This window comes from Anolis sagrei, chromosome 7 (genome assembly GCF_037176765.1).
Source record: "Anolis sagrei isolate rAnoSag1 chromosome 7, rAnoSag1.mat, whole genome shotgun sequence".
In the NCBI taxonomy this organism is placed as follows: domain Eukaryota; kingdom Metazoa; phylum Chordata; class Lepidosauria; order Squamata; family Dactyloidae; genus Anolis; species Anolis sagrei.
The window spans coordinates 41,698,575-41,717,565 of NC_090027.1; the positions used below are offsets into that span (position 1 = coordinate 41,698,575).

General features: G+C 43.9%; 1 protein-coding gene across 1 annotated transcript in view; it reads left to right on the top strand.

The window, feature by feature from the left end:
- The window catches only part of TTC12 (tetratricopeptide repeat domain 12), a 79,852-nt gene that overhangs the window by 6,089 nt on the left and 54,772 nt on the right, over window positions 1-18,991 (top strand). Inside the window, exons 3-7 of the mRNA XM_060787678.2 lie at window positions 5,082-5,230; window positions 8,309-8,342; window positions 10,812-10,889; window positions 12,861-12,982; window positions 15,918-15,977. Coding sequence (XP_060643661.2) covers window positions 5,082-5,230; window positions 8,309-8,342; window positions 10,812-10,889; window positions 12,861-12,982; window positions 15,918-15,977 — 443 coding nt within the window. The remainder of the gene's footprint in view (window positions 1-5,081; window positions 5,231-8,308; window positions 8,343-10,811; window positions 10,890-12,860; window positions 12,983-15,917; window positions 15,978-18,991) is intronic.

Consider the following 18,991-nt stretch of genomic DNA (forward strand, 5'->3'; position numbering starts at 1 on the left):
ATTGAGGTTCTGGGTTTGAGCCTGCCACTTTTGGACTCTTGCTTGCTGAGGTGTTCCAGCGAGTGTCTCTGTAGATCTTAGAAAACTATCTCTGTTCAGCACCTTCCATTCTTCTGTGCACCCAGGAGGGAGTCTCTCATCCGGTCTCAACCACTGGTTGAGGTTACAGGTTCTAGCCTGCCACTTTTGAACTCTCGCTTGCTGAGGTATTCCTGCGAGTATTTCTGCAGATCTTAGAAAGATATTTCTTGATTTAAGGCGTTGACTTGCTCACTGATATCTGAACAGAGAATGGGCCGGAGATAGAATCCTAGAGTTGGAAGAGACCTCGTGGGCCATCCAGTCCAACTCCATTTTGCCAAGAAGCAGGAAAATCGCATTCAAAGCACCCCCAACAGATGGCCATCCAGCTTTTGTTTAAAAGCCGCCAAAGAAGGAGCGTCCACTAAATTATTATTATTATAGAGTTATTATTATTATTATTATTATTATTATTATTATTATTATTTCATGCATACCCTTCCCTTCTCCCCCCAAAGGGGGACTCAGGGTGGCCTCACATAAGCAGCATATGATGCTATCAACATATAAACAACAAGAATTATAATTAAAACAGTAAAAATAATTAAAAACATTATACAAATTCATTTAACAAGTTCCTTTAACAATAAATTGACATGCCAATTAAAACCAAGACCAAGCCAGGGTAAATCCAATGTCGCAGATGTCCTAAATTTTCTTTCCAATTGCCACTGAGCTCTAATCGAACACCAGGTCCCAAAGCCAAGTCTTCAGTTGTCTTCTAAAGGACAGGAGGGAGGTGGCCAACCTGATGTTCTTAGGCAGGGAGTTCCACAGAGAGGGGGCCACTGCTGAGAAGGATCTGCCTCTCGTCTCCAGCAACCATGTTTGTGAAAGTGGTGGGATCAAGAGCAGGGTCTCTCCTGACGATCTTAAGCTTTGTGATGGTTCGTAACAGGAGATACGTTCAGACAGAGCATATCTTCTGCTGAACAGCTCTTACAGTCAGGAAGTTCTTCCTAATGTTCAGACACAATCTCCTTTCTTGTAGTTTGAAGCCATTGTTCCATTGCATCCTAGTCTACAAGGCAGCAGAAGACAAGCTTTCTCCCTCCTCCCTATGACTTCCTTTCACATATTTATACATGGCCCTCATCAGGTCTCCTCTCAGCCTTCTCTTCTGCAGGCTAAACATGCCCAACTCTTTAAGCCACTCCTCATAGGGCTTGTTCTCCAGACCCTTGATCATTTTAGTCGCCCTCCTCTGGACACATTCCAGCTTGTCATTATCTCTCTTCAATGTCAGAGCCTTGGTCCTTTCATTACTGTCTGGTACTTCCCGACTGACGTCAGGTGGCGATGAAAGTAATGAAAGTAGAGTGTAGTCACCACTGCACCACCGGTAGCCCAGTGCTTTATTCAATCCTTTTATACAGTGGAATAACAATGACAAGAAATACGCAGAACCTTTAGGTCAGCCGATTAAAATGCTCACCAATTTGACCTGTTGCACCACCATTGGACTTTTAACTGCCTTGGTTCTGTCCTATGGGACTTATAGTTTGGCAAGATACTCAAGCTCTTGGGTTGTATGCCCTTTGATAAACTGCCAATCCCTAAATTGATTCTATGGGAAATAAATCAGCTCTTTCTGCGGTTGGTGATGACAACTCTGTGGCCTCTAGTTTCCATGGATGTTTAATCATGAGTTTATATTTACATTTGTTGTATTGTTAAATAAGAATCCTCCAGCCTTTGTCTGCAGCAAATCTAGAGGGCTAGAAAACTGGCCACACAGACAATCTGCAATTATTCATTTTTCAGTCCCTCGCAAGTGGAATTTAGAGGAGGAAACGCTCAGTAAAGTGTTTTAAAAACAGGAGATGACTGATTGGAATACTGCTTTATTTCGGCATGATGGTGCAGACGTATGATAATGAATGCTCAGATATTAGATCAGAAGGAAACAAGACGATTGCCGCCGCACCTGAAAGTTCTTCTCTCCGCCATCCTTTGATTTATTTGTTTTCTGTTTTGTCAAAATTGCCTTTAAAAAAATGAAGGGAGCCAATGTTCTCCCAGCGATCAAAAATTTAAAAGCTTTCTGGGCATCTTGACAGTCATTTTCATCCGAAACGCCTTGGTGCAAATAATTCAGTGTTTACAACCTCAACGTCTCTTTGAAGTAGGTGGTCCAAAACCTGAGAGCCAGAAAAATCGCACAGAGCTCTTCAACATGCAATTGGGGTGAGGAAACGCATTATAGCAAGACAATAAAAGAACCCAAAGAATCCCCTCGCTGCCATTCTCACACGGATAGATCCATGGCAGATGTGTCAGGCCTCTAAGGCATCATATCACCCAAAAAATGTCCTCTGGTCCACGGCCCAAAGGTTAAGAACCACTGTAATGAACAGACACAAAAGCATTATGTCTCCCCAGGAATTTCTGTTTCCCACAAAGCTGTGTTGATCTATTTGCTCTAATCTGCAAGCATGCTTCCTTGCTTAGTTAAGTATCACCAGGTGCTGTTTTCCCATGAGATTTTCTCATCTATTCCTCTTTGCTAAATTCCTTATCTAGAGAGGATGATTCCAACTCCTGTGCCTGGCCTACTTCGCGTTTTGCTTTTAGTGGACTCGCTGTTTCGCAGGTTTTTTTAAAAAAAATAAAATAAAAATATATTGCTGCATTTTGCTGTTTTGTGGGTTTTTGCTGCTGCCTGTCCTGAATTGCCCTTCAAAAACAGCCTTAATACAATGTTGAAAGTAAAAGACTAATGCTTTACTTCAGCAAACACAAAGGATAAGCAAATGCCATTGAAAAGTGCAAAAGAAAGCAAGGAAGTCTTAATCCAGACACAAATTAAAGTCTCTTACGAAGTCCCAAAAGAAACACCAGTCTTCCATCAGACCACAGACGATGAACTAAGTCTTTAGCAGCAGACACAAAACAGATTCCATTGGAGTGAAAACAGCAGTATCAGGGTCATTATTACCAGCGCAAGCTGACTACTCCTGCCTCAGATTCATAACCCTGAATTCCCCACATAGGAGGTGCTAGGGCGTCTCCCAATTAGCTCAGCGTTTTTAGCAGCTATTCCGGCTGAACGCCATTTGTGCTCTGTCTCTTTTCATCTCTCTAGAAATGTGGGCACTTTCAAACCCTCATCATCTGATTCTTCTTCTCCCTCCAATTCCTGAGCACTTCCCTGCTCCCCCTTCCTCTTCTGAAGATGAGGAATCCCCAACACTGCCACTCTCCGAGGTGCTTTCCCTCCTCAGTCCTCCCTTCCTCCAGCCTTGAAGGGCATTCCCGTCCTTTCCTTCACTTTATTTTAAATTTATAAAGGCTTAAAATAGTGTATAACTACTAAAATAATGTATAAATATTAAAATAAATGTAGCATCTCTACATCGTGGTTTTTCATTTATTGCAGGAGGCCTTGGGACGTAACCCCCGCAATAAGTAAGGGAACACTGTACATTCTCAGACCCTGCATCCATGCTTGCATCCTTCTCTCAGACGGTTTCACTTTCTTGGCCTGTATCAAAATGAATCTAGGAAGTCCACAATCCTGTCTGACTCTAAGTCATCAGTGAACCCATTAGGCCTTGGTTGCTGTGACTGTTGCTGAGCTACAACAATTGCTAAACCACATAATCAGTTAAAACACTCTGGAAGCTTACTGTTATTTTTTTTTAATGGTGCCCACAGGTGCACAAATGTGATGGCGCGAGTGGCGCCACCTATGTGTAGAACTGTTCATTGCAAGATTTAAACTGTTGCATCATGCTTAATCCTGCCTTTTTACCCTGCTTATGTATGGTTGGATTGATTGGCTACTTATAGCTGTCAATCAGTATTGTTTGGCTCCAGCTCTTCCTGGAGGAGGAGAGTGCTTCCCTTTTCATTCAACCATCAGAGTTTCTCTCGGATGGATGTGAGTAAGAGACTTGGCTCTAAAAGCCCCTGCTTAAATTACCTCTCAGCACCAGTTCTGAGGTTCTTACCCTTGAGAATTATGCTTCATGTTCAGACCAACCTGAACGACGTTGGAAGTCTCAAGTGCCTTCAAACTGGTTCTTTTGGCACTAGAGGAAGATCCTGAGTCTTCAAACATAGGCCATTTGAACTGGGGTTGTGGTTTACTCTGGCATTCACAGCCATTGAGGAAAGAAGAAACAGGAAAAGCTTCTCAGCTACAAACTCCTTGGGCTTCAGAGACTGTAAAGTATATTTCCTTTATCCCTGTTGAAACATCTAGCTTATGCCTGAGAAAGATAACTCATTGTGAGCAATAAATACAATTTCGAGTTATCTGTTGTGTTTTGGTCTTTGGGAGTTCTAGTTTCCTATAGAAGGGCAAGAAGCAATCCCCTGGGGAAAGATGCCACGCCCATGCCTCTCCCATTAACAGTTATAGCCCCCAGGCACGATGGCGCAACAAAGATGACATTGAGGTTCAAGAGGATGCTTAGTTCTTCTAAGTGCGGAAGTCAAGTGTGGGATTCCTTTTCCTAATACTAAACATTTTCCAAATCTGGCTGAGGCATATCCTGTGAAAGTTGCGCTCCTTCTCCCACAGATCTGCCAGTTTTCTCAAAAGCGGGCTCTAGACATGTTTCTGGGTTCCTCAGTATTCTGAAATCAACCAGAAGCAACCCATTGTGGTCCTGGCCCTTCTGGAATGCTGCACTTGAACAAGCTCACTTTCTGATGTTCCTTTGGTGCTAGGCAAAGAGTGCTTATCCTTCCCAACATCCAGCCATGCAATTGGAATACCTTTAATCTTCCTCCTCTGTTTCTTGTATTCTTATACTTTTAGTCATCTGCCTGTTTTTTATATTTATTGACATATTTGTTGGCTTACTTGTTTTGTGCTTGTTAGTAGCTCTGAGGGCTTCATGGCAAAGCTGTGAGATATCCGCTTCTGAGACAGATAGATGGATAGATAACAATAGAAACCAGCTTGCTGGGCCCACAAGACACTGGCTCCCAATTTTGTCTGGAAGCCTATGCTGTTCCAGTGATTGGTTTGTCTTTCCTACTGTTTCCAGCCAACTTGATTCAAGCCATGAATTCGACCATCCCAGTCCAGGCGGAAGTCATCGCAGAGGCAGAGAAATTGCTCAGCTCCATGGAACTCAAAGAGGGGAATAAAAGGAAGCCGCAGGTGGACAGGACAGTCATCAACACGCGAGCACCGGTACATATATTCTCTTTCTCCCTTTTATCTCTCCATTTGTCCCTGCTTTTCTGGGAAGCCATTGGGGGGATTTGAGCAAATGCACATCCTGTCTTTTAGGGATTATATAGCAACCTGAGGTGAAACATCTAATTGTAGGCTGCCAGTTCTGTCTGTTGTCAATCTCTTCTGTGGCCGGCACGGACGTTTTGCCGCGTGTGATGATAATTGCTAGATCGTTTTGCCAGGGTGATTTCAATCTCCATAAAATTGCAAAACATGGTGACATTGCGTTGAAACCTTTTTTTCTCTTGAAAAAATAATGTGTATTACTTCATTAGACGGACAGATCCATCTAATTTTATAGCCTTTCCCTGCTGTTGGTGTTTTGTCCTCTTCTGCTTTGTCCTCAAACAGTTGAGGCTTCTCCAACACTTTTCAGGTGCAGCTGGCAGGAAACGGTGCCGCGTTTAGGCAGAGGAATCTCAAGGTGATTCTCATGGTTCTCAGCCTTTGGTCTTCCATGTATTTTGGATGTTAACATCCAGAACATAAAGCCATTGCCCATCAAGACTGGGGCTTCTATCAGAATTCTCTGCAGCTCCAGAGGTTGAGAAGCACTTCAGATTGCGGTCATTTCAAAACAATTTTTTTGATATGTATTAATTGTAAGATCTCTTGAGCCTTTGTAAAACATCTCTACCAAACATCTATCAATATCAGTGACTTCAGCCATGGGGGGTGGGTGGGGTGGGTGGTGGTGGTGTTGTTGTCGCTCCATCTCCCATGCCAAGGAACTTTATTGTTCTTAGACGCTCTCCCAATCGAGTTGCTGGCATGGCATGTCCACCTTTTATTACCTCCCCACTTTAAAGCAGTACCTATTTATCTACTCACATTGCTGTTCTTGAACTGCTAGGTGAACAGAAGCTGGGCTGACGGTTGTGAGCTCACCTCAACCTGGACTTGAGGTGTCAATCTTTCAATCGGCAAGATTTTCTGCAGCTGGCAGTTTAACCCACTGTGCTATAGCTCAGCCCCAGGAGAACATGCAGTCCAGTACATCCATAGCACACTGGCTGTCCTAAATGTTTCTTCTTCTTCTTCTTCAACCTGGGGATCACAACCAGATACAGTGAAGACATCTGCCTTGTGTTATGCTACTCTGTCGCTGAGTATGCATGCCCAGTGTGGAACGCATCTCACCACGCTAAAATAGTAGATGTGGCTCTTAATGAGGCATGCTGCATTATCACAGGGTGTCTGCACCCTACACCACTGGAGAAATTGCACTGCTTAGCCGGTATTGCACCACCTGACATCCACCGGAAGTAGCAACCAATAGTGAAAGGACCAAGGCAGAGACATCTCCAGCTCATCCCTTGTTTGGGTATCAGCCAGCACGTCAACGACTTCAATCAAGAAATAGTTTTCTAAGATCTACAGAGACACTCGCTGGAACACCTCAGCAAGCGAGAGTCCAAAAGTGGCAGGCTCAAACCCAGAACCTCATTCAAAGGCTGATACCAAATGAGAGACTCCCCCCTGGGCACACAGAAGACTGGGCGACTTGGAAGGCGCTGAACAGACTGCGCTCTGGCACCACGAGATACAGAGCCAACCTCAAGAAATGGGGCCACAAAGTGGAATCCTCGACATGCGAGTGTGGAGAAGAGCAAACCACTGACCACCTGCTGCAATGCAGCCTGAGCCCTGCCACAGGCACAATGGAGGACCTTCTTATAGCAACACCAGAGGCATTCCAAGTGGCCAGATACTTGTCAAAGGACATCTAATCAACTACCAAGCTTGCAAACTTTTTGCAAGCTTGGTTTTGTTTGTTTGTTAAATAATGCAATACAACTGTTTGGTTTGCTCCTGACACGATAAATAAATAAATATTCATACTGCTGTTTTTGAACTGCTAGGTGAACAGAAACTGGGCTAACGGTTGTAAGCTCACCCCAACCTGGACTTGAGGTGTCAATCTTTCAATTGGCAAGATTTTTTGCAGCTGGCAGTTTAACCCGCTGTGTTATAGCTCGGCCCCAGGAGAACATGCAGTCCAGTACATCCACAGCACACTGGCTGTCCTAAATGTTTCTTCTTCTTTTGTTGTTCATTCGTTCAGTCATCTCCGACTCTTCGTGACCTCATGGACCAGCCCACGCCAGAGCTCCTTGTTGGCCGTCACCACCCCCAGCTCCTTCAAGGTCAGTCCAGTCACTTCAAGGATGCCATCCATCCATCTTGCCCTTGGTCGGCCCCTCTTCCTTTTGCCTTCCACTTTCCCCAGCATCATTGTCTTCTCTAGGCTTTGCTGTCTCCTCATGATGTGGCCAAAGTACTTCAACTTTGTCTCTAGTATCCTTCCCTCTAATGAGCATTCGGGCTTTATTTCCTGGAGGATGGACTGGTTGGACCTTCTTGCAGTCCAAGGCACTCTCAGAACTTTCCTCCAACACCACAGCTCAAAAGCATCTCTCTTCCTTCGCTCAGCCTTCCCTAAGGTCCAGCTCTCACATCCGTAGGTGACTACAGGGAAGACCATGGCTTGGACTAGGCAATGGATCTTTGTTGCCAGTCTGATGTCTCTACTCTTCACTATTTTATCGAGACTGGACATTGCTCTCCTCCCAAGAAGGAAGCGTCTCCTGATTTCCTGGCCACAGTCTTCTTCTTAGGATGGATTTAACTGCAGAATGTACTGCAGCCTGCTTTATTCCTGCTTAAGGCACCAATCCAGCTTTGCAATTTGCCCAGACAAAGTGTCTTCCAGAATCCCTTTTGCCAATTTAATTGTTATATTCTATTACCTGAACTCATTTGATTTGTTTTCCTCCCTTCTTATGGCTTTTTAAAGCTATTGTCTGAATTAATTTGACAGTTTTGGAAACATGGTTCACCTTTTGGCGGTATGGGGCCATTAAGGAGTCGTGTTTTAAATGGCTTTGAAAAAGGATTCTGGTTCATTTTATGGGATTTTTAAAATCATAGACCAAGATTTCTTTAAAAGGCCAAGTCATATTGTGTGCTACATGGCACCTTTTCTTTCCCAGAACTTCCAACTAATGCCTTGTTTTGATCCACCTGTTTTAGGATTTGCCAAATCACGAGGAAATGATGACTCAAGGTAAGACGCTGATTGATTCAGTTCTTGTGGGTTTTTTCGGGCTATATGCCCATGTTTTAGAGGCATTTCTCCTGACGTTTCGCCTGCATCTATGGCAAGCATCCTCAGAGGTGAGGTCTGCTGGGAAAAAGGGGTTTATATATCTGTGGAATGACCAGGGTGAGACAAAGGACTTTTGTAAGTTGGGCTAAGTGTGAATCTTTCAACTGACCACCTTGATTGATTGATTGTTCAGGGAGATTTTGAAAGAGAGGAATCTCAGAGGCTGAATACATGCTATTTCTAAGGTTGTGCATATTTTCATTTTTAATTCATTTTTCGGATCAAATTAGTTAAATTCGTGCATACGGATAGATATTAGAAACATGCAGGAAAGGTGGGGAGAATTTAGAAATCGAAACCCTCACCAATCATTTTTGTTAAGATTCTGTAACATTCGGACGCCTCCCAAGGTCAGTTTAATTTTTAGTATAAATATTAAACAACTTTGGTAAAGCCAAGAGAACATCAAGTGTTTAAAAACCAATCTTGTTCTTCTAAGAAAGACACTGCGGGTGGGAGTAGCAAAGTTAATGGACAGAAGACTGAGAACAAAACATTCTGGGATATGTAGTTTGGGAAGGCGAAAAATGCAGAAGGCCCTGCCCTCAACTACATTTCCCAGAATGCAGTGCTCAGCGTCAGAAAGCCCCTGTGCCGGCAGGACTGAAGACCGACAGGTCGCAGTTTCGAATTCGGGGAGAGGCGGATGAGCTCCCTCTATCAGCTCCAGCTCCTGATGCGGGGACATGAGAGAAGCCTCCCACAAAGATGATAAAAACATCAAAATCATCCAGGCGTCCCCTGGGCAACGTCCTTGCAGACGGCCAATTTTCTCACACCAGGAGCAACTTGCAGTCACTCCTGACATGAGAAAAAAAATCTAGTGATCATAATAAATAAAATTATCGAATCTGTAAAGAGGACTAAAGCAAGTAAGTAATAGTATAAATCTGTGCTAAGTTGAAGTTCTGAGGTTGTGTGTCATAATGACAGACAGGCGTTCAAGAGGATTGCTTTTGTCACTTTTTTGGGGGACAGTTTTTGTCAAAACTTTTTTAAATCCCCCAAAATCTGTAAATGTTTGAATCTTTCTGAAACTTCTGGGGATTGGTGCCCTGGTTATCTTATGCATTGTAGATCAAATTCAAGTAGTAGGTTTTCTTTTAAAATGTTGTTTATAAAAACTTTGAAAATTCCCCAAAACTCCATGGATAAGTGAAACATTCTGAAATTTGGTGTGCTAACAGTGGCCAATGTGTTCTATCACTGTAGCAAGTTTTATCCCAATAGTTTTAAAAATGGAGGAAGGAGCCCCTGAAGTTTCTCTAATTATAGTAATTATGTGTAATTACTATTTATTTATTTATTTATTTTATTTACTTTATTTGTATACTGCTCTTCTCAGCCCTTAGGCGACTCAGAGCGGTTTACAACAGTTTCGGGATACACAATACAAAATCATTAGGCATTTAAAAGCAATACCATCACAAATCATTAGACATCAGCATCAATACATAAGTACATCAATATAACAAATCCATCAGGTTTCATCAATGAAATCAGAATCCAAACTCGTTATCCATTATTCCGTGTTCCGATAATCAGTCAATCAATCACACTGTTTAGTCGAATGCCTGTTCAAACAGCCAGGTCTTTACTTTCCTCCGGAATGCCAGCAAGGAGGGGGTCGATCTGATATCTGCAGGAAGGGCGTTCCACAGCCAAGGGGCCACCACTGAGAAGGCCCTGCCAGGCGTGCTTGTGAAGCCGGCGGGATCGAGAGCAGGGCCTCCACAGAGGATCTTAATGTCCTAACTGGTTCATAGGAGGAGATGCATAACAAAAATAGTAACAAAAATGTGTTACTCCCTTTATAGTAACAAATTGTTCATTAACTATACTTTAGAAACCGAGTTTTGTAATGACTTTGGAACCATTTTAATGGATCACACATCCCTAATGTTTACTGTGGCGGGACAAGGATTGGTCTCAGGATCTGCCTTCTTTTGTGCCCTTCGCTCGTCGTCTTCTTTTGTGTTCTGTTAATAGTCTGGAACATTGAAATTGCCTCTTCGAATTCAGCGACATCTTATGCAACTGAAGCAATATTTCCTTTTCAATCCCAAAATCAGAAATAGCTTTCATCATCTTCATATCCATCTCAATCAGCTCGCATCTTCACTGTGTTAGAAAGTCAGTTTATTTAAATCCCTTCTTTGTCCAGAAATTAGAGAGAGACCCAGTCCCTTGGAAACGTAGCTTTGCTCAAAGTCTGTGATTAAGTCCACTCTCAGTGTGAGTCTCTTTAAATATGATTTGGGGCCGCATTAATGAAACGTCCCCTTTCAGATTTCCATTTCTGTTAGAAATTTTTTTTGCTATGTAATTCTTTTTAAATGGTCCCATTTCCACCCTCTTAATTTGTAGATGGCTTCATGGCTGCTTTAGAAAAGGATGCTGAAGAGCGAGCGAGGAGAAGGAAGGAAAACGAAGCCTTTGCAAGTGGTAAGGGTTTGGTCATGTAGGTGGGAGGTGTCAGGAAAAGAAAAAGCAGGTACAGTGGGATTTCATCGAATCATAGAATTATAGAGTTGGGAGAGCTTGTGAAGTCAGACAAAAGTAAGCGCTAGGTTCTGTCAGAGTAGCGTTTCTCAAATTGGGGGTCGGGAGCCCAGGGGAGGTCATGAGGGAGTGTCAGAGGAGTCTCCAAAGACCATCAGAAAACACAGTATTTTCTGTTGGTCATGGGGGTTCTGTGAGGGAAGTTTGGCCCAATTCTGTTGTTGGTGGAGTTCAGAACACATTTTGATTGTAGGTGAACTATAAATCCCAGTAACTACAACTCCCAAATGTCAAGGTCTGTTTCCCCCAAACTCCATCTGTGTTCATAGAATCATAGAATCAAAGAGTTGGAAGAGACCTCCTTGGTCATCCAGTCCAACCCCATTCTGCCAAGAAGCAGGAATGTTGCATTCAAATCACCCCTGACAGATGGCCATCCAGCCTCTGTTTAAAAGCTTCCAAAGAAGGAGCCTCCACCACACTCCGGGGCAGAGAGTTCCACTGCTGAACGGCTCTCACAGTCAGGAAGTTCTTCCTCATGTTCAGATGGAATCTCCTCTCTTGTAGTTTGAAGCCATTGTTCCGCGTCCTAGTCTCCAAGGAAGCAGAAAACAAGCTTGCCCCCTCCTCCCTGTGGCTTCCTCTCACGTATTTATACATGGCTATCACTTCTCTTCTCAGTCTTCTCTTCTTCAGGCTAAACATGCCCAGCTCCTTAAGGTACTCCTCATAGGGCTTGTTCTCCAGACCCTTGATCATTTTAGTCGCCCTCCTCTGGACACATTCCAGCTTGTCAATATCTCTCTTGAATTGTGGTGCCCAGAATTGGACACAATATTCCAGGTGTGGTCTAACCAAAGCGGAATAGAGCATGGGGAGCATGACTTCCCTAGATCTAGACACTAGGCTCCTCTTGATGCAGGCCAAAATCCCATTGGCTTTTTTTGCCGCCACCCAAACTCAAGGTCAATGCTCACCAAACCCTTCTAGTGTTTTCTGTTGGTCATGGGAGTCCTGTATGCCACAGTTGGTTCAATTCTATCATGCTATTTGATTGTAGGTGCACTATAAATCCCAGGTACATCCATCCATCCATCCATCCATCCATCCATCTATCTATCTATCTATCTATCTATCTAATCTATGGCTGGATGGCTCTTTTGTCAGGAGGACTTTGATTACGTTTTCTTGTCCTAATGAAGGGAGATGGATTGGATGGCCTTAAGTATTTTCTGTTGGTCATGGGGGTTCTGTGTGGGAAGTTTGCTCCGATTCTGTCGTTCATGGGGTTCAGCATGCTCTTTGATTGTAGGTGAACTGTGAATCCCAGTGACTACAACTCCCAAATGTCAAGGTCTATTTCCCCCAAACTCCATCTGTGTTCATCTTTGGGCATATTGAGTGCTTGTGCCAAGTTTGGTCCAGATCCATCATTGTTTGAGTCCACAGTGCTCGCTGGATGTCGATGAACTACAACTCCCAAACTCAAGGTCAATGTCCACCAAACCCTTCCAGTATTTTCTGTTAGTCAAGGGAGTTCTGTGTGCCAAGTTTGGTTCAATTCCATTGTTGATGGAGTTCAGAATGCTCTTTGATTGTAGGTGAACTATAAATCCCAGCAACTACAACTCCCAAATGACAAAATCGTAGTTTTTTGAGTGATGGTCACTCCTTGTGTTGTGAGATGTTTTGTTGCCAAATTTGGTGTGATTTCGTTCATTGGTTCTTTTGTTTTTAAGGCACTCATTATGCACAGAGCATTTTTATATAGAGAGATTTGCAGCACAAATTCTAGCAATTCACTAAGAATAAATGGGCACCTTTTTGGCCTCTGCTCTGCGTTCTTTTTCCTTTCCAGATCTATAGACATAAACCTAAAAGAATTATTGTCTTGTATGATTATTGTCCCTGCAGCACTGAAAGACAAAGGGAACGATGCCTTCAGCAAAGGAGACTATGAAGCGGCCATTGAGAAGTACACAGAAGGCCTAAAAAAGCAGAAGGACATGCCCATGCTGTACACCAACAGAGCCCAGGTCAGCCCAGGCACCACAAATCCCATTCCTTTTCCAGTGAAGACCTGCACCAATGTGTATTTGCTGTTGCCCTAAATCACTTCCTTTAAGCCGCTCGTGTGCTGGAAGCAACTGATCCTGCTTCTTTATCTATTGTTGTACCGCGAAATACTGACTAATAATAATAATAATAATAATAGTAGTAGTAGAGTTATCCTTAAAGTAAGGTTGTTGTTGTTCATTCGTTCAGTCGTCTCCGACTCTTCGTGACCTCATGGACCAGCCCACGCCAGAGCTCCCTGTCGGCCGTTACCACCCCCAGCTCCCTCAAGGTCAGTCCAGTCACTTCAAGGATGCCATCCATCCATCTTGCCCTTGGTCGGCCCCTCTTCCTTTTGCCTCCCACTTTCCCCAGCATAATTGTCTTCTCTAGGCTTTCCTGTCTCCTCATGATGTGTCCAAAGGACTTCAACTTTGTCTCTAGTATCTTTCCCTCCAGTGAGCAGTCGGGCTTTATTTCCTGGAGGATGGACTGGTTGGATCTTCTCGCAGTCCAAGGCACTCTCAGCACTTTCCTCCAACACCACAGCTCAAAAGCATCGATCTTCCTTCGCTCAGCCTTCCCTAAGGTCCAGCTCTCACATCCGTTGCTTATTTGTTGTGTCAGGGCACCAGTCGATTATATTACATTTCTAACAGAGCAAAGCAAACAAACAGACAAAATACAAAATTTGTGAGTTTGGTAGTTGATTCCTTTGACCAGTATCTGGCCACTTGGAGTGCTTCTGGTGTGGCTGCAAGAAGGTCCTCCATTGTGCCTGTGGCACGGCTCAGGGTGCATTGCAGCAGGTGGTCAGTGGTTGGCTCTTCTCCACACTTGCATGTCGAGGATTCCACTTTGTGGCCCCATTTCTGAAGGTTGGCTCTGCATCTCGTGGTGCCAGAGCACAGTCTGTTCAGCGCCTTCCAAGTCGTCCCGTCTTCTGTGTGCCTAGGAGGGAGTCTCTCATTTGGTATCAGCCATTGATTGAGGTTCTGGGTTTGAGCCTGCCACTTTTGGACTCTCGCTTGCTGAGGTGTTCCAGCGAGTGTCTCTCTAGAACTTAGAAAACTATTTCTAGATTTAAGTCGTTGACGTGCTGGCTAATACCCAAACAGGGGATGAGCTGGAGATGTTTCTGCTTTGGTCCTTTCACTATTGGCTGCTACTTCCCGGCGGATGTCAGGTGGTGCAATACCGGCTAAGCAGTGTAATTTCTCCAGTGGTGTGGGGCGCAGACACCCTGTGATAATGCGGCATGTCTCATTAAGAGCCACATCCACTGTTTTAGTGTGGTGAGATGTGTTCCACACTGGGCATACGTACTCAGCAGCAGAGTAGCATAGCGCAAGGGCAGATGTCTTCACTGTGTCTGGTTGTGATCCCCAGGTTGTGCCAGTCAGTTTTCGTATGATATTGTAAAGTAAGGTTACAAGGCATGTAGCCCTTGTGGGGAATTTTCGTGGGGGAAGTCCTGCAGCAGGAAGCCAGCAGAAGCAAACGAGTGGAAGCAAACTTGTGCTCCAGCTGCACCTGTACCTTGGGAAGTCTGACTTGGCCACGGTAGTCCACACTCTGGTTACAGCCCATATAGACTACTGCAATGCTCTCTACGTGGGGTTGCCTTTGAAGACTGTTCGGAAGCTTCAAATGGTCCAACGTTCAGCAGCCAGGATACTGACAGGAGTGGCACTCAGGGAGCATACAACTCCTCTATTGTGCCAGCTCCACTGGCTGCCAGTTTGCTACCGGGCACAATTCAAAGTGCTGGCATTAGCCTATAAAGCCCTAAACGGTTCTGGCCCAACTTACCTGTCCGAACGCATCTCCTTCTATGAACCCGCTAGGATGTTAAGATCATCTGGGGAGGCCTTGCTTTTGGTCCCGCCTGCTCTCGGTCATGCAATCATGCTGGCCACATGACCTTGGAGGTGCCTATTTACAATGCCGGCTCTTCAGCTTAGAAATGGAGATGAGCACCAACCCCCAGAGTCAGACACGACCGGACTTAATGTCAGGGGAAGGCCTTTACCTATGTCCTTATGGGTGCCTTTTATTACCTCCCCGTTTAAAGCGGTACCTATTTAGCTACTCACATTTCTTTTTTTCAATCTGTTAGGTGGGCAGGGAGCTGTGGCTGACAGTGGGAGCTCACACCTGACACAGGCTTGAACTGCCAGCCTTTCAATCAGCAGGATTTTCTGCAGCTTAGGGGTTTAACCTACAGTACTATTATTATTATTATTATTATTAGTAGTAGTAGTAGTAGTAGTAGTTTTTCTTCACACATTTCCCAAAACTCGATTGGCTTACCTTGGCACTATTTCTTCATAATAGAATACCTATTTTCTCACAAAATACTCTGTGTTCCTTTTCTGAGGTCTTACAAGCTTCCTTTGTACCAGGAACAGGGCATTCTCTGGGCACCAAAGTGTTTTGTAAAGTCATGGTTCTGCAATAAAAGAAATCGGAGACTCTTTAAACAGCTTATGGTCCCATTCATAATTCATCTTGTTTGGACACAAATGACAGCTAGCACTTTTAATTGATTCTTGGTTCCTTTTGTGAGCTGCCTCGGGTCAAACTCCAGGAGAAAGATGGCATATAAATGGCATTAATAAATAAGAATAATCCTCCGGCCTTGGGCATAGCTTGGCCCACCTCTCCTTGTTTTGCCTGGCTTCCCTTTCCTGGTGTCGCTGTGATGTTAATGACACTTGGACATGGAAAGAAGGGAACGAAGAAGCAGCTGTCAAAGGCTTCTTCACCTAAACCAACTTCCATAGCTTTTGCTTTAATTAATTGGTTGCCACAGGGTTGAGTGCTTTGAGGAAGGAAAGCTGCACAGAACGGCCTTGCCTTTCCATGAGCGACTGCTTCAGCTTATCCATCTGTTTTTGGCCCCTTTCGTTTCAGGCTTACATCAAGTTGCAGAAGTATGACCAAGCCATCAACGATTGCAACTGGGCTTTAAGGGTAAGCTCTGCTTCCATTTCCATCCAAAGTGGGAAAGTAAGCAACCAGAGGAGACGAGCCGTGCTTCACGGTACGGCTGGTTTTGGATTAGACCAGAGATTTAAAGGGAAGGACATTTGCATTTTCCACGCTTTGGTTCACACATTTTGCACATCTCCATTGGGTTTTTTTCTGCCATTGCAGATGACAGAATGGGCCACACGCTTAATAACAGGGAATTGAATCTGGAATGACTTTTGTGTGAGCCCAGCCTCTGATTTGGACTCATCACAAGACACTTAGATCCTCTTATCCCTGTCTCCTATTATATGAAATGTAAATCTTGTGGCGTCCAAATGGAGTATGGATTCAAATAATAATAATAATAATAATAATAATAATAATAATAATAATAATACCTTTATTTATACCCCGCTACCATCTACCGAAAGACTCGATGCGGCTTACAAGAGGCCGAGCCCAAATACATCAATAAAACAACAACAACAATAAAGCAAAATAAATGAACTCATAAAACAAAGCAATAAACATTAACAAAACATCATGACGCATTAAAATCTGTGGCAGGGTCAAAATAGGGCATCCCCCTCACATGTTCTCAGAAATAGTCTCTACTTTGTATTATTATTACTATTATGTTATTATGAGGGTTGAATGAAAAGTAGTGCCTCCACCTTCGTAACTCCTCAACAGATGGCAGTAGTAGTATGCGGCAGGTACTGGCTTGTTCAGTAGACTCTCCTCTACTGTTCCATTTTGGTGGGAAGCCGTAGCATTGAACGGTTGTGTCGTTAAAGTGAGAAGTATGGAACCCTGCGCAGACGGTTGGTCAATGTGACTTAAGCAACGCATGTGGCAGGTACTAGCTTGTTCAGTAGACTCTCCTCTACAGTTCCATTTTGTTGGGAAGCCTTAGCATTGAATGCTTGTGTTGTTAAAGTGAGAAGAATGGAACCCTGTGCAGACGGTTGGTCAATGCGACTTAAGCAACATCTGTGGCAGGTACTGGCTTGTTCAGTAGACTCTCCTCTACAGTTCCATTTTGGTGGGAAGCCTTAGCATTGAACGGTTGTGTCGTTAAAGTGAGAAGTATGGAACCCTGCGCAGATGGTTGGTCAATGCGACTGAGCAACGTATGTGGTAGGTACTGGCTTGTTCAGTAGACTCTCCTCTACAGTTCCATTTTGGTGGGAAGCCTTAGCGTTAAACGGTTGTGTCGTTAAAGTGAGAAGTATGGAACCCTGCGCAGACGGTTGGTCAATGCGACTTAAGCAATGTATGTGCAGGTACTGGCTTGTTCAGTAGACTCTCCTCTACAGTTCCATTTTGGTGGGAAGCCTTAGCATTGAACGGTTGTGTTGTTAAAGTGCGAAGCATGGAACCCTGCACAGACGGTTGGTCAATGCGACTTAAGCAATGTATGTGGCAGGTACTGGCTTGTTCAATAGACTTTCCTCTACAGTTCCATTTTGGTGGGAAGCCTTAGCATTGAACGGTTGTGTTGTTAAAGTGTGAAGTATGGAAGCCTGCACAAACGGTTGGTCAATGTAACTTAAGCAATGTATGTGGCAGGTACTGGCTTGTTCAGTAGACTCTCCTCTACAGTTCCATTTCGGCGGGAAGCCTTAGCATTGAACAGTTGTGTTGTTAAATTGCAAAGTATGGAACCCTGCACAGACGGTCAGTCAATGTGACTTAAGCAATGTGCAGTCATTGAATTCTTGACAGCAGAAGGTGTCCACCCCAAAGGAGATTCATCAGAGAATGCAAGCTGTTTATGATTATTGTGTTGATGTGAGTACTGTGCATTGTTGGGCAAGTAAGTTTAAAGATGTTGAGGTGGGAACATCTGATTTGGCAAAAAAAGAGTTGGATATCCTGTGACAGCAACCACCGAGTTTCACAAGCAAAAGGTTGACAGATTGATTCAGGATGATTGTCGTATCACTCAGAAATTTCAAGCATAATCGGCATTTCACAAGAACGTGTGGGTCACATTATTGCTTTGCTTGGCTATCGGAAGATCTCTGCACGATGGGCTGCGGAAACAGACTTCTTCCATGACAGCTTCAGAAAACCTGTTCACTGTTGGCAGAAATGTATCCAATTGTCTGGTGATTATGTGGGAAAGTGAATAGTGGTAGTTAAAGAGCACATTCTGCGTTTGATTTATTAAAATATTCCGATCCAAACCCAAGTAACGAAGATGGAGGCATTACTTTTCATTCAACTCTCGTATTATTTGATACACAACAAGATGAGTATTTAGCAAACAAGATCACTATGTTGGCTTTTGTATTGGATCACATGTCGGACACTTCCCAAGTGTCTAGGATTGTGTGATGCATCGGCAAATAATGCATGCAGATCTGAGTCGGGTGGCCTTTTGCAGCTGACTGATGGTAATTTTGTCAGCACCAATTGTTTTTAAGTGCAGGCCAAGGTCTTGAGGCACTGCACCCAGTGTTTCGATCACCACTGGGACCACCTTGAATAGCTTGCACCAGAGTCTTTGCAGTTCGATCTTGAAATCCTCATATCGTGTCAGCTTTTCCAGTTGATTCTCGTCAATCCTGCTGTCACCTGGGATTGCAACAACGACGATCCATACTTTGCTTTTCTCCATGATTGTGAGGTCAGGAAGTTGTGCTCCAAAACACTGAATTCGGAAGTCCCAGAGTAGTTTTAAGTTTCCATAGCTCTTTTTGGTAACCACAATTTTTGGGGTTCCGATCTATAATAGCAGCTCATGACAGTTTGCTGATTCTATGTTCTTCTTAGTGTTTTAAGCCTGCTTCTTGAGTTTTTTGGGGCACTGATTCGGAAAAGTGCACTGGATCGACCACATCAGCTATAGTTTCTTAAATATGGTCATCATAGTTTTCTATGGGTGGGCAGATGGTGACTGATAGATGTCTCAAAAACTAGAGCTGATTGGGGGCAATTGGGGCCATTTTTGGAATCAGCAGGTCAAATATATCCAGAAACAGGGCTAACATTAGAGGCACCAAATT